Source organism: Colobus angolensis, unplaced genomic scaffold (genome assembly GCF_000951035.1).
Source record: "Colobus angolensis palliatus isolate OR3802 unplaced genomic scaffold, Cang.pa_1.0 Scaffold12, whole genome shotgun sequence".
Taxonomy (NCBI): domain Eukaryota; kingdom Metazoa; phylum Chordata; class Mammalia; order Primates; family Cercopithecidae; genus Colobus; species Colobus angolensis.
The window spans coordinates 3,079,497-3,095,072 of NW_012113141.1; the positions used below are offsets into that span (position 1 = coordinate 3,079,497).

The 15,576-nt window shown below is 51.1% G+C and overlaps 1 protein-coding gene across 6 annotated transcripts in view; it reads left to right on the top strand.

Moving 5' to 3' along the window:
• The window catches only part of COL13A1 (collagen, type XIII, alpha 1), a 159,166-nt gene that overhangs the window by 66,197 nt on the left and 77,393 nt on the right, over positions 1-15,576 (top strand). For 4 of the 6 annotated variants that reach the window (XM_011927237.1, XM_011927239.1, XM_011927250.1 and 1 more), the window contains exons 4-6: positions 4,220-4,246; positions 6,973-7,008; positions 12,270-12,320. The exons of 1 other annotated variant lie outside the window; for it this stretch is intronic. In XM_011927237.1, coding sequence (XP_011782627.1) covers positions 4,220-4,246; positions 6,973-7,008; positions 12,270-12,320 — 114 coding nt within the window. The remainder of the gene's footprint in view (positions 1-4,219; positions 4,247-6,972; positions 7,009-12,269; positions 12,321-15,576) is intronic. One more of the 6 variants, XM_011927266.1, reaches the window with a different exon arrangement.

Below are 15,576 nucleotides of genomic sequence, written 5' to 3' on the forward strand. Positions count from 1 at the left end.
AGAAGGCTTCTTGTGGGGAGGAGGCTACCATTTTGCTTTTCACCCACCTCTGCACCCCTCCAGGGCAAGACAATGGCTGCCCCCAGGGCAAAGCAGGCCCCAAATTTCAATCTAAAAGAATGGCTTTCCCTCTAATTAGCTCAGCTCTTTTGTTCCCCAAAGAAGCTATTGGAGTCAAAAAAAAAAAAAAAAAAAAAAGCACCAGGCATTAGAAAGAAGAAAAGAGATCATCTCTCCTCAGTTCTCCTTGAAAAGTCTCAGAAAACAGGTCATTGAGCTGGCTCCAAGCGTGGTCTGCTCCAGAGGACTCAGGTCCACACCGCTGAGTGGGCAGCTCTATTCTGGCCAAGTCACTTTGGGCAGGTGGTGGTGGTGGTGGTGGTGGCAGTGGTTATGTAAGAGAGAGCGGTGTCAGCCGGTTAGACTGGGAGACAGCACATAAGTTACAGGCAGCACGCCGCACTCCTTCCTGGCCTTGCTAGGAAGCCCAGGGTGGGGCGGGGAGTGGAGCCACTTCCAGAGAACCTGAGATGAGCCCAAGGAGACTGCCTCCCTGAAGTAATGGATCCAGAGAACAGGAGCACCAGTCTTTGATATCCCAACAAAAGACCAGAGGGCGCTGGGGGAGCTGGAGATAGGAGTTGAAAGGACCAGCCCTCACATCAGATCTTTCTCAAGGTTGCTGAAATCAACCCTATCATCATCCCTTCCTTGGAGAAGTCATTTCCATAGTTGTTTTCCTCTTAATGTGTACCCGTGGGAGCTGCCTGCTTAATTTTTAGTAAAGGCCATTACTGAAGACTCCATTTGTGCCCTGAAAGGCCCTTGCACCCATGCTGAGGATCCCATGCCCCCTGACACATCACAGTGAGGCAAGATCTGTCATGTCATTGCTTGAAAGGAAGGATAATTTATTATGGCATGTTTGGTGTGTCAGATCTTAATTCCCTTCATCCGTCTTCCAAAATAAACTCTGCCATAGAGAGCTTTCACCTGTTGGAAATGTGCTGCTTTTCCCTGTCTTATTCCGAGGAAGCCACAAGAGCCCTCAACTGCTCCCACCCTGCCTTGGGGCCTCGTGCACACACCTCACCCCCAGGGCCAGGATGCCAGGACAGCTCTGAGTCCCTGCCTGACTTGAGGGTCCTTCCCTCAATAATAATGTTGCATTCTGAGAGTTGGTGCTGGCCCAACCCAGGGACTGTTTCCAGACCCCTTTGGGTCTGTGCTGAAGGAGCCCATGAGGTGGAACGGGTGAGTCTCCGTTCAGTCTCTGCCCACAGAGTGAAGGAGAAAGGCCCAGGTAGCTTTCCCCACATTCTGAGCCCAGCGCAGAAGAGGAGCACTGAACCTTTGCCCAGTGCTGGCTGAAACCACAAGGCAAGAGGAGGAGGAAATGGGAAGCTGACCAGGGCAGGAATCATCTCCTCAGCCCTGTTATCTCTGCTTCCTGCAAAAGGAGAATGCTGGTGGCCAGAGAGAAGGGCTCTGAGATGCCTGTCTGCTGCCCTCTGGGTGTATCCTGGGGGCTGGCTCTGTCCTCCAACAGGAAGATCCAGGTTCCTGTGGGCACAAAGTCAGCCAGTGCCTGAGAACACAACCATGCAGGATGGATTAAAGCTGCAGCAGGAACCATTTAGGTGGAAGCAAATTGGCAGCCACCACTGTCCTACCCATCATGCCCTTGGCAGACATTGCTAATCAATTAGGAGGCTTTTTAACATAACCCATTAGTCCCTTACTCCCAATCCATTGGTGTCAGTGCTCAAGCTGACATCTATTGGCCATCCCTGGATTCGATTTAAGGGATAATTTCTTAATACTGAGAACTGTGAGACTGAAAACAGATGACCAAGGGAAGTAGAGATGTATCTTTCTCTGAAGGAACACAGGGAAATATTTGCTAGCAGCTGCCAGGCCTTGCTGAATATGATCCTTGCTGAAATAGTAGCTAACACTTACTGTGTGTTAGACACTGTTATGTTTTTATGGAGGCAGTGTAACATAGTGATTATGAGCATGGGCTCTGGGGCCAGACCAACTGCAGTCAAATCCTGGCACTGCCACTTTTTGCTTTGTGACCTTAGCAAGTTACTTAACCTCTCTCTGCCCCAGTCCCCTCATCTGTAAAATTAGAACAGTAATGATATCTGCTTCATATGGGTATTGGAAGGAATATGATGTGTGTGTGTACTGTATATATATACACACACACATATATATACTATATATATACACACACACGTATATATACTATATATATATATATTTTTTTACTTAGGATATATTAATTCATTTAATCCTAAAAGCATGAGGCTTCCCTAGATGATGCCCAAAGGATTTTTGCAAACCTTTAATTTTTTTTTTCTTTCTTAGAGGCAGGGTCTCACTCTCACCCAGGCTGGGGTGCAGTGGTGTGATCATAGCTCACTGAAGCCTCAATCTCATGGGCTTAAGTGACCCTCCTGCCTCATCCTCCCAAGTAGCTAGGTCTACAGGTGTGTGCCCCCACACTTGGCTAATTTTTTTAATTTTGTTTTTAGAGATGGGGTTTTGCTATGTTGCCCAGGCTGGTCATGAACTCCTGACTTCAAGCCATCCTCCTGCCTCAGCCTCCCAAGTGGCTGGGTAAAGCTTACATTTTAAGGCAGAAATTATGATTTTGTGAATTTTTATTAATGAGTTTATTATTTTATTTATTTCTACCCCATCTCATTCCAAGAAACCTTTTAGGAGGATTTACAAGCTATCTAAGGAAACAGGAGGTAAGGGGTGGAGAACAGAGGCAGGAAAGCAAGGGGAATCCAGAGCCATGGTACTGCAGCATCCTGTGCAGATGAGCCACACACGAGGCTCTGAGCTTCTCGGTGGTCAGAGCAAAGTGGAAAGCAGAGCTTTAGCAAGGGTCGGATTGCAGTAAGGTAGGAGCGCGCCTGATGCTTGGGCAAAGCACAGCTTTTCCTGAGAATGGGGCCTGAAATAAGTTTCCCTCATGTGTCCTCGTAAGGGTGGCACGATATGGATGGTGTCGGTTGTAAGGACACAGCAAGCAAATTGCCCCTTCTGTTCCTATTCAGAGTAGACTCACTGCATGAGGTTGGACCCTCCTCACCTGGGCCCATTCCCTTCCCTGGGATGGGAGGTCACTGCCCCACTTCTCAGCCCACTCTGTGACATTAGGGGACAGGCAGTTTAGAAGCACGAGGAAGAGCGCATTGGTTCAGCACTAAAGCTCTGGTTTAAGGGACGCAGTGCCTGGTCTGTCCTTGTAGGGGCCTGGGAAAGCAGGGGTGTTGCCAGGTTCCTGGTATCCACAGGCAGATTCATTCATTTGTAAATGTGTCTTAAGGACGACTGAGAGCTCCACATTGCTGAGGCACTGAGGACACATTCGTGAATGAAACAGGAAAGTCCATACCTCAGGAGCTCACATTTTAGTGCTATGGGGCAAAACCAGCATCATGACGGGATGGCGACAAGTCCTGTCCCCATGAAGTCTGTAGCCCCACCTTCCCCAAGGACCCCCCTCCCCCGCGACTGGCGGACGTCACTGCACCACACGGAGGGGATGTCCTCAGGAACACAGGTTAGAAGGGGTGACTTACTCCTGGTGCTGCCTGAACTTTTCTCAGCACCCTACAGGGACTTATCTCCCAGGGAACACCCCAAGACCCACTCCTGGTTCTGCCTTCAGTTTATGGGAAGAGCAGGACATCTGGAAGGAGAGGAACTGTATGTGACAGCAGGGTCTCTGGAGGGAGAAACCAAGGCCAGCCCCATGCCCGTCTCTGGCCTGTCCTCTTCTCTTCTAATAATCATGGTAATAGCTGCATTTATTTAGGACTTGCTATTTGCCAGCCGCTGTGCTCAGTGCTTTACATACATTCTCTCGTTTGATCCTAACAGATAGGTAATGATTATTCTTCCATTTTCAAGATGAGAACATTGAGGCACAGGGAGACCAAGACACTTGCTGAAGGTTACCCAAGTAGTAAGTGGCAGAGCCAAGAGGTGAACACAGGTGGGCTGTCTTCAGAGCCAGAACTGGAAGGAAGCTTCATGAGCCTTAGTGATCAAGCCTCCCCCTTCATTTTGTTCATAAAATAACAAAGGCCCACCCAAGTGGCTTGCCAGGGTCACACAGCTGGTTGGGACAGTGCTCAACAGTTAGGTGTTGCAATACCCTGCCTGACCTATGGAAACTTCACTCTTCATTTAGGGTCCCACTGGAAGACCTGGACTCCCAGTAAGTAACTTTTGTTTCTTCTTTCCTTTGCATCTCTTTTACATGCTGTTTCTCAATCTGAAGACTGGCTAGGTTGGGTGGCTGGTTTTTCTCCATGTGTATCTGGGTGACAGGCCACTCTCCAGAATCCCCGATCTATAGCTTAGGGTGAAGTCACCTCAGCTCCCTCGTCCTTTGAGATCTAGAGAGGACCCTGCTGGGGCATCTTTAGCTGCAGCCCTTGGTGCCCCTTTGCCCGAGGTAGACAAATTACAGCATGCAGATGCTTCCAAAACTGCGGCTGACTTCCAGACTGATGACCCTACCATGGTGGGGACTTTGGGACAAAAAAGATAGCCATCTCTTATTGAAACCATAAGAGGAACCAGGGACTGCATTTATCACCTTTCACACATTCGGCTTGTTCAACACCTCAGTGAAATGGGGATGATTATAAACCTGTTTTATACATGAGAGTCAGGAAGGTAAAATAGTTTGTCCATCTGTCCAAGCTTCAGGTGGGGACCTGTTAGAGGTCTGTATCATCACACACCATTCTGTACTGCTGTTGCTTGTGGTCTGTGCTCCACCTTCAAAACCCATCTTTAAAGTATTGTAAAACATTGCTCTGTGGAGTCGAGCCCGGGGCATGGATGAGTGGAATACTGGGTATGTGTTCCATGGACCCTCAGATGGGGAGTGACCCAGGCAAGATGCTGCAACCTGTCAGGGGGCCGGAATCAGGTATGGAGAGCACCCTGGCCTGGGGCTGGCACCAGTCTGCCCTGCCTCCCTGTACCAAAGGTCACATCCATGAGATTCCAGACCCTTATGTGCCTCCCTCTTACCTAATGGCTCCCCTTTTAGACATGGATTATACTGTAACTTTTGGACTAATCCAATAGCTTCTAAAATTCATGCCTAGCAGTGGCTTTCTTAATGAAATGCATGTGGGAGAATGTTCAGACTTGCAAATGGAAACTCTCCCAGTAAGAGCCTCAGCGCAAAGGAAGACGGTGAATCGGTCCCATGAAATCCAAGGAGGGGAAACATCAGATGACCGAGGGGAATGTGGGCAGACTTTGTTTTTTTCTTACAACATCCACCTTTAAAAAGCATTTAGGGGGCAATTGACAGAGCAGGGGCTGCTGCACATAGTTTCCAGTCCCTGGCCATTCCACACCCATCCCTAACCCAAGCATTTTATGGCCAGGACTGCAAAGAGCATTAGTTTTAAAAAAGAAATGAAAAAGAAACCAAAACACACATCCTGAAATATCATTCAAAAGCCCAAGAGTGAGTGGACCATAGGGCTGCCACAGCCGACATCCAGCCCTGGCCTGGGGTCCTTTGCAGGCAGAACCAATTTCAGATCCACGGGTCATGTTGATGCTTCCATGTGAAGAGACCTAGGAGTAACCCTCAAAAAGACTATGGATGTGAGCCCCTGGTGTACAAAGCAAAAGGTGTGGAGTACAAACATGCTGATGAAATTCACCTGCCTGCGGCTGTGCTAGGCTTTACACGAGCAGATGCCATTTACTCAACACCAAAGGCCAGGCACTGGCCACGTGCTTCTCAGAGACAGCATCACGTGGCATCCTCCCAGCAACCTCATGAGAAAGAAGCTCTTATCACCCCCGCTCCACAGAACTGATGCTCAGGGAGGTTAAAGGAAGAGTCAGTGCTTCTAATCTGCACTGCTACCCTGCCATTCTTTAGCAAAAGTGGAACATTTTACTCAAAGCCACCGTTGGTCTTGACCTTATGTGTTAATTTTAAGAGCCTAATTTCAGAAATAGTTGCTTCTGTCAGGTGTGCCCCACATACATTGTGGACGCGCATTGTTCCTCGAGGCATTGTGCCTCAGTGGGGTTAGCAGATGCAGTCACCCTAGAAATGCCCATGCAGTCCCCTCCTGTCCAGCAGGCTGGAAAAACCACCTGATTCTCTGCACCCTATTACTTTCCATCCTTCCAGGCTCCTAGCAAACTTTAGGCCCCACCCCAGGTTTTATGATGTCTGCATGCATATGATGGCAAAAAAATATTTTCTACCGAAAGGGGGAGGAACAAAACTTAATAAGCAGATTTCCAGAGTGAGAAGATGTAACCCCTGGCTACAAAACAAAGCATTTCCCTTGGAGCATCTGCAACTCGTGATTCGGCTGAATCCACATGGCTCGTGGTCCTTCCTGTCAGTACTGGAGGTGGCCGAGAGGAGGGAGGAGTGGAGAAAGACTCCAGTGATTGCTTTCTCAACCCAGGGGCTAGGGTGGAGCACTGCTCTCCAGCCCTGGCAGAGACAGACTGAGGAAAGTGATTCACCCATCTGTCACGTGGGAGCTGCCAGGCACCCTGCTCTGTGCCTTGAAGTTGTGCGTGATGAAGATGAGGCACATCCTGGCCATTGCTGGAATCGATGCAACAGTGAAGTCTAAGGGAGCAAAGGCCTTGGAAAGGCATAGGGAAACTGAGGCCCAGGCTGGGACCAGACTCCTTCTTCAGTGCTCTTTCCATAACACTCACGCCTGAGTACACATAGCCATAGCAGTGGCTGCTTGCTGAATAGTCCTAGGGAGGTGCATAGGGAGTGCACCTACATGATGCTTGGGCATCATACGGGATGTTGTCCCTGCTGCAAACCAGGTTAGCTGTGCCCTAAATCAGGTGCAGAGCTTGCCTATAGGGTCCTTCACATGCTAGCCTGGTTCCAACCACATCTGTTTCTGCCTCCTTCATCATCAGGGGGACAAAGGTGCCATTGGGATGCCTGGACGTGTGGTGAGTTGGCCCATTTGCACCTGCTCAGGCGGCCACTGCTTGCTTCTCCGTGCTGGCCTGTCCTCTAAACCATGGCAATGTGCTGTCTACCCCAGGCCCAAGGAGAGGGTCAGCTCTTTCCCTTCCCCAGGCCCCAGTATGCTTCAGGGAGGGACAAGGAAGGAGAAGGGAAGTTGTATTCCAGTCCTTCAGACCTCACAATATGGCTTTACTCTCCAGAGAGCTGCCACAGCAAAGGAAAAACCCAACAAAGTTGCATGAACAAAGCCCTTTGCCAGTTACCTGCTGGGAATGGGAGGAACAAACTGAGCCTCAACATCAGAAGGACTCCCACTCCACCCCCCAAAGCTGGCAGCTCACCCTCAGATTCACAGCTGCTCCTGCAACACCCCTCGGGGGAGCCAGGGTTCCCAGAGGCCTTCTCTGTAGACAGAGATGCACTAAGAGATGGTGAAGACAGGGCTTGGCCCCGGGTGGTGCCTCTAAGTCCTCACAAGGAGGCTGAGAGTTAAAACATTCCCTGTTTCCTGCTGGAAAATGAAGATGGAGAAGCGGAGATGAGAATGTTTGATGGAGAGGGTAGTTCCCAGAAGTGGGAAGGCCCGCAGCAGCCCTTGAGTGTCTACAAAGGGCTAGAAAGGCAGTAGCCTAAGGCAGTGATGGCCATGCCCCACCCTCACCACTCCCCAGCCTGGGCTGGGACAAGGCCTCAGCCACTCTCCCCATGTGACTCCTAACTTGCCATCAGCCTCTGCCTCACCTGGCTCCCCAAGACCCCTGACCACCCCCATGTCATTCTCAGCTTTGCCTCAGAATCTCACGGGATTGGCTGTAGGAGTGGGCCACGCATCCTTGTGTGAATTTGCATGCCTGGTGTGAGCCTGCCGGTGCTCAGAGGCTGAGAAAAGGCATCCAAATGAAAGCTGACCCTTGCTAGTTCTAACTGCTTGCTGGCATTGTGCTAAGAGCCTTATATTAGCTTATTCAGACTTCACAAGAACCGCATGAGGTAAGCAACAGTTTCCACCCCTACTTTTCCGATGAGAAAACTGAGGCTCAGAAGCTAAATGTCCTTCCCAAGCTCACACAGTCAGGAAGTGGCTGAGCAGAAATCTGAACTCAGAAAGCCCAACTCCAAACCTGCACTCTTGATCCTGACATTATTACTACTCCCCGCTCACCACCCACCCCCGCTGGCCTTGCAGCTCTGAGGAGGGTCTGATCCTTAGAATGAAGCCCCAGAGGCCTGGGATATTTCAGAGTTCAGGGAAAGTTCCATGTAACGGAACTTTGCTCTCTCCCGGGTCCACCCAAGGCCTGTCTATCGAGGCATGGAGGCTGGGAGCCCTGGGCCGCCCCACGTGAATCTCCCACCACTTCCCAGAGCAGAGCATGGTGGAATTGCTGCCCGGCTCTGTCTGTTTTCTTCCATTCTCTAACTCCAGATCCCGAGTCCACCCAAGCTGTCACAGGTTCTGAACAGAGCAGGGAAACATGATTCAGCCATCCTTTGCCGAGGGCCTGGGCATGTGGACCTGAGCCCGTTGCCTGCGTTACCATAGCCCTCTGAGCCCTGTCTTCCAAATGAAGATGTTAAGACTCACTGCACGTGAGATAGGGTGGAATTGGGTTTTGTACCCAAGCCAACTGTGGGACCCCAAAGTCCCTGCTCCCAGGGAAGCTTCAGGAGCCTCTCCCGAGAGCAGAGACCGGCCACAGGGAAGGCTGCAAAATGCAAAGTGGCAGCTCTGGGCCTCCCCGTCCTGTCCGTCCTGTCCTCCTTCTTGGACCCTGTGGACACCTTCCCCCAGGAAGTGTCCACACTTCTCCCCCATAGCAGTGGGGGAGGTCTCCCTACTTCCTTCTTAGGAAGGAAGCGACTCTGGCTGCTGGTGCTATTTTAAATGTGACAATGGGCCCATTTGGTTGCCCAGTAGGGGTCCTGGCAGGAGCCACCTGATAAGCAGTGAGGTGGCCAGTAGGTGTGACATGCCTGGGTCATCCCTGGGGTTTACCAGAGGTGGCCCCACTGGCTTGTCCAGAGCAGGGTGGATTGGGACTGCCCATCTACTGGTCACTGTGGTTGCAAGGGACCCTTGGCCACCTAACCAGCCTCCTCTGCATCACTGACCCGTGCTCCATCCTTCCAGAGGTGTGTGTCCTGCCTTCTGGCCTCCTGTGGTTCTCCACACCCACTCCCTCCACCTTACCCGGCCAGGCCCAAGGACTCCAGGCTTGTCTAGCTTGGCAAAGCTTTGTTCTTGGTGTTCAGCTGGACCTGCAAACCTCCTAGACACCAGCATCACAACACAGTCCTTGGCCAATTCCCCCCATCCCCATCCTAACTTCAGAGTGTCCTGGCCAGCTGGGGCCATGGCTTCTGGGGAAGACTTCCTGACTTAGGTGGGATCTTGTTATCTTTTCTCTCTCTCTGTCTCTCTCCAATTATCTGGCTTTCTTTCTCTCTCTCTCTCTGGCTTTCTCTCTCTCTCTCTCTCTCTCTGGCTTTCTCTCTCTCTCTCTCTCACACACACACACATACACACACACACACGCACGTGTCTCAAGAGGGCCTCTCACAGCCCCAGCCTCTGTTCCTCAGTTATCTGGAGCAGCTGCACATTGCAGCCGCTGCCTTCCACATGCCACATGCTGTGCTTGTTGGACGTGGACCTGTCATGTGTCAGCATCTGTGTTTTGCTTTGTTTCTTATTTCACAGTGATTTCTTCTGTTTGGTTGTTGTGCCATGAACATGGATTCTCGTGTGGGTGCCTCTTTCTCATCCCCTCTTTTTTCTCTCCCTCCCTTTCCCTTCTTGCACCCTGTGTTGCATGTGGCTGCCCCAGGGAGTAAAGGGCCAACCAGGCGAGAAGGTGAGTCCACGCTTTCCCCTTCTGCCCTGCACCCAGCCTCCTCCTCCAGGTGGACTCTTGACAGGGAGACTCTTAGCCCTCCTCCCCTGATGAAAGCCTCAGCAGAGGGTGCTGGCTGGGCTTGCTGCCCTCACAGCCTCTCACGGCCCAGTTTCCTAACAGCTTCCATACCATCGGGCAGCAGTCTTGGGATTCCTGGGCGGCGGTCCCAGCTTTCCCGGCTGGGCAGGTCTCCCCTGCCCTGCCCTGCCCTGACAGCATGAGGCCTCATCGCTCTGGCCTATTGCTCTTTTGTGTAGCTGGAACTGCCCAGGGGGACCCCCGAGGTTATGGAATAGACCCTGGGAAGTCAGAAACCCAGAAGCCATCCTGCTGGAACATCGGCCCTGTTTTTTTTTTTTTGAGATGGAGGCTCCCTCTATCACCCAGGCTGGAGTGCAGTGGCGAGATCTTGGCTCACTGCAACCTCTGTCTCCTGAGTTCAAGCAATTCTCCTACCTCAGCCTCCCAGATAACTGGGATTACAGGTGCACGCCACTACACCCAGCTAATTTTTGCAGTTTTAGTAGAGACGGGGTTTCAGCATGTTGGCCAGGCTGGTCTCGAATTCCTGACCTCAGGCGATCCGCCCACCTTGTCCTCCCAAAGTGCTGGGATTACAGGCGTGAGCCACCACGCCTGGCCAAGCACAACGCTTCTAAGGAGCTCACTCTGCAGATCAGGAAACTCATTTGATGCCCAAGGAAGGAGCAGGGCTGGCCAAAGATCGCACAGCAATAGTGATGAGCAGGGGTTCCAAGCCAGACCTCGCAGTGCCCGGCTCTGTACTTCCCTGTCCATAATGCAGTATTTCTGCAATAGTTTTCTGTCTCCCAAATAACAATCTCAACAATTGCAATACAGATGCCATGTATTAAACACAAACTGTGTCAGGTGCAGTTTTAAATATTTTGTCTGTTTTCCCAACTAGCACCGACATAAGATTTTCAGGGAAGCTTTAATATTCTCATTTACATGAGGCACAGAGAGGCCAAGTCACATGCCCCGCGTCACACAGCTAGAATGTGGCACAGCTGGAGAGACGCCCCAGTGGTCTGACTCCAAGGCTGGAGGCCTAGCTACTATGCTATTCTGTCCCCAAAATGGAACCAGACTGTTAGCTCCACATTGGCATGAGGCTAAACTGCCTAGGAGAAAGACACATGACCCTTTCTATGGACCAGGCATTGTTTTAAGTACTTTACATTGTCACGTGACATCTTCGCATCCACCCTATGAGACAGGCGCTATCTGTATCCTTACAGACGAGAAAACAGGCACAGGGACATTAAGTCGCTTGCCCAAGGTCACACAGCTAGTGGGTAGCAGAGCTGGGCTTCAAACCCAAGCATTCTGGCTCTTAACCATGACACTACACCTCCTTGTATAAAAATTATTGTATCATTGCCATGACAAAAACAGTTACTAATTTGAAATCACCCCTCGCCTGCCTGTGAAGTATGACATTTTCCAAAATGCGTTTCCCATAAGGGCAGCAGAGCCGCTCTCAGAATCCCTGTTCACAGAGGAGCTATGTGGGCTCAGAGAGGTTTTGTGACTTTTCCTGGCAGAGTAAGACCTTGAACTTGGGGACACACACACACAGCGCTTGTCTAACTAGCTTAGCCACCCTTGACAGCACTTTGAGCTCCTCATTCAGCAGCAACTGCCTTCCCTTCAGAGCTGACAATTCTGCCCCAGCCTTCACCGCTCCGTGTCGTTCTGAAACCGGGAACTAGGTAATTTGAGGCAGCTCAGCCTTTCAGGGTCAGGGATGCTGAGTCCACACAGCACGCATGTTGCTCGTGTCCCCACCCTCTGTTTGCACAGCCCCGTTCTCGGGCAGGTTCAGCAGTTGCAGGGTGTGCGGCCAGATGAGTATTTGCAGGGGGGCTGGAAAGCACCCTGGGCTGGGCGGGGGAGACACTCGGGCCTGGGCAGCCTTGCTAAGTCTCCCCCCTCTCCCTGTGTCTCCCTGTTTCCTGCCACTTCAATGGATCTGGTTCTTCTTGCTTCCCCGGCCTGGGGTCCCACCACCTTGTCTCCCCGGAACCCCATGTCCTGTGTTCTCGCTGACACCTCTTCTCCTTTCCCTCCTGCCGCTTCCCCCTACTACCTGCCCTTCCCAACCCGTCCCAAATGCTCCCTCCTTGTCCTTGTGCCCTCTCTGTTGCCTCTGCTGATCCCTTCGTGGCCCTCCACGTCCCCGGCCTCCCTCTCCTGTCCCATGGGGCCGGCGTCATGCTCCCGGCCCCTGCTAGCCTTCCCTTTGGCTCCTCTCTTTCCCGCTCCTCTTCTCCATACCTCCCTGCCCCTCGCTCCCTCTCCCCCTTCCTCTCTCCCCGCAGGGGTCCCCCGGAGATGCTGGGCTGTCCATCATTGGCCCCCGCGGGCCCCCTGTAAGTTGTTTTTGCTATTCCTTGGGGTGTGGGGGGTATGAGTGAGTTGATGAAAGGGCTTTCAGGCTAGGGATGAGGGGACAGCGAGGGCAGCTGTGCCCCTGGGCGGGGAGGCCACTGCATGTGATGTGGCCAGCCCAACCAGGCCTCGGGCGCCGATGCTGATGTTAAGGAAAGTGGCCTGGCTAAATATACCTAAATTGCAGCCCCTTGGGAGGGTTCTGAGGGACCTGCCCTGTAGCCACGAAACTACAGCAGCTGCGAGGCGGCCCTGCTGTTTACAGACAGAAGGGAGAAAGAGTTTGCTCTCCTCCAGATGGGGTGATCCGGCTTTCCCGGGAACCAGCCTTTGTTTCTGGAAGCCCATGGAGCAGATATGAGTCTGGGTTCACTGACCCAGGCACACAGTACTGGTCTTGCCAGAAGCCCAGCCCACACTCACCCTCACAGATGCCTCTGTGTGCAGTGCTGGGTCCTGTGTGTTCCCTAGCACCCCCCAACCCGTAGCTGGGAGCTTGAGAAAACCAGCGAGGTTCCCCTCACATGTGCTTCCTTAGGGACCAAAACGGGGGTGCGGATGATGAAGCCAGCAAGATATCAAGGCTGTGGGAGGAAGGGCTTGCTATTTTCCCAGAGCCCTGAACCACGGGGCTTTAATAAAATCACCACATGTCAGGGTGGAAAGGATCCCAGGGATGGTCTCACACAGCCCTCTCAGAAGGGGAAACTGAGGCTCAGAGAAGGGGAGGGGCCTCCCATGTAGAGGCTTGGTAGGATTAGAACCGAAGAGCCCCGGCCTCACCACAGCAGCAGGCTGCCAGCTCCACCTTCTGCACTTTTCCTGACCCACTGTGCTCAGTGAGGGATGGGAGCAGAGAGCTAGCCTCTGGGAGACTGAGACCCACATCGGAGGGAGAGGGGCTGGAGAACAAATGGCTAAGTTACATCCAAGGGAGGGGGCCCGCAGTGAGAGCTGAACAGCCAAGCGAGGGGTTGTGGCGAGTGTGGGGAACTGAGAGGTGGAGCCAGTTTGGGAAGGAGAGCAGAGAGCAGGGGCAGGAGAGCTAAGCTGGCAAACAGGTCAGGGGCCAGTTTGGAGGCAGCACTTGAGCAGCCCTGGACTGAGTAGACATGGCCTTTCTTCTGGGCTCAGACCATAATAACCACGCTTAACACTTCCTGTATGGTGGTCTCATCTTAAGACTTTTACATGTATTCACTCACTTAATCCTCACAAGAACCCCATGGTGTAGGGACTGTGATTACCTCCATTTTACAGATGAGGAAACTGAGGCACTGAGAGACCGAGTGACTTGCCCAAAGCCATAGGGCTGGCATGTGGCTACACTGGTAACAGATCATTCAGCCAGGCCATCTGGCTCCAGTCTGCTTCTGATTCCTGCTGCTGTCATGGACAGGACAGGCCTGATGTCACTGTCACATGTGCTCCTGGGCTTACATGGTGGCTGCCACGATGGGCTTCAGGCCTCCTGTGTACTGGAGGAGGTGCAGCACCAATGCCCTGGCCAAATTGGTCCTGATGAAGGTGGTGATGGGAAGGTCATAGAAACAGAAGACAGTCCTCCAGGTTCTAACATCAAGGACCGAGACTCGTGTGTTAGGAGGACAGGGGAGTAACACGGCATACGGGCCCCACCCTAGGCTGCCATCTCTGTCTGCCTTCTGGTCTGGCTACAGATGTTCTATTGTGTGGATCCTGCTGGTCCTCTAACACCCTTTCAGCAAATTATGTCAACAGGCTACCAAAAAGTTATTGAAAAGCTCCACTGCTGGAGATGTGTTCAGAGCAGTAGAGCCTCTGCCCCTCCTGGCCTCAGCCCAGCACAGATAACCTAATCAGAAACATACCTAATGCACCGGATTTGACTCCAATAATGAAAAACAGCTTCTGTTCAGGTGACAATGAGAGCTTTTGTCTCCCGGGCACCCATCACAAAATAGGTCTCCTTCACAGCTATGAGGCAGGCTCCACCAGCCCATTTTACAGAGGAGAAAACAGTTTCCTAACTCGCCTGTGGTTGCCCAGATGGTAAGTTCTGGAGCTTGGGTTTGGCCAGGTCAGCCTCATCCCAAAGCCTGCATTCTTGTTTCAACACCCTGTTCCATGTTTGAAATGCTACTGTTTAAAACAATATTTACGGCCCGGCGCGGTGGCTCAAGCCTGTAATCCCAGCACTTTGGGAGGCCAAGACAGGCGGATCACGAGGTCAGGAGATCGAGACCATCCTGGCTAACGCGGTGAAACCCTGTCTCTACTAAAAAATACAAAAAAAAACTAGCTGGGCGAGGTGGCGGGCGCCTGTAGTCCCAGCTACTCTGGAGGCTGAGGCAGGAGAATGGCGTAAACTCGGGAGGCGGAGCTTATAGGGAGCTGAGATCCGGCCACTGCACTCCAGCCTGGGCAACAGAGCGAGACTGTCTCAAAAAAAAAAAAAAAAAAAAGAATGAAATCATATTCAGCATAATTTATGTGTCATTCTCCACATTCCATTGGTGCTAACAAACATTTTTAAATTGTTCCCATGTGTCAACAATAGTAATCTGTGGCTCATTATAAATGGCAGCGACTGTCGACAAGCCTGCCTCCTAGAGATTTGTTTGTAAAGAGTCTTTATCAGCTGTTGTTATTTATACCCCTGGCTTCTATACTCATTGATTATTCTATATATTTTCCTCCCTCAAGTGCATGTATAAAGAGACCAAGAAAACTTCAGTCAAACTTGGACATTTCCTTTGTAATATTCTTTTTAAAGTTAGTTATGGTAAGTTCCTTATTATCTGTCTGTTAAGAATTGGGACGCTTGGTTTGGTTTTCTGGTTAACAAGGAATTAGCCAATCATCAAAAATATAAAGGAAACACTGGTTAGCAAAGAATTAAAATTACAAAAGCAATGAATTTTACCTAAGCCCTTGAAGGTTACACTGGTTTTGATTCACAGGGTGCATCATGCTTCTGGTGTCCAAGTGCAATATTCCGAACGTCAACTATCACCGTACATTGGTGTATCAAATATTTTCTGATTGATTTGCTTTATCTAGATTCTACATAATGCATTGTACTAAACTATGAATACTTCACATTTATGGAAAAATGTCCAGTTTGAGATCACAGAGCAATTGAAGATTATCTTGCAGAGACTTATTTTTCTCCTTGAACTTTTGTTTTCTTAATTTGGCAAACAAAGCTAGTCACTTTCTGTCGCATTTCTTTTTTCTTTTTTTTTTTTTTTTTTT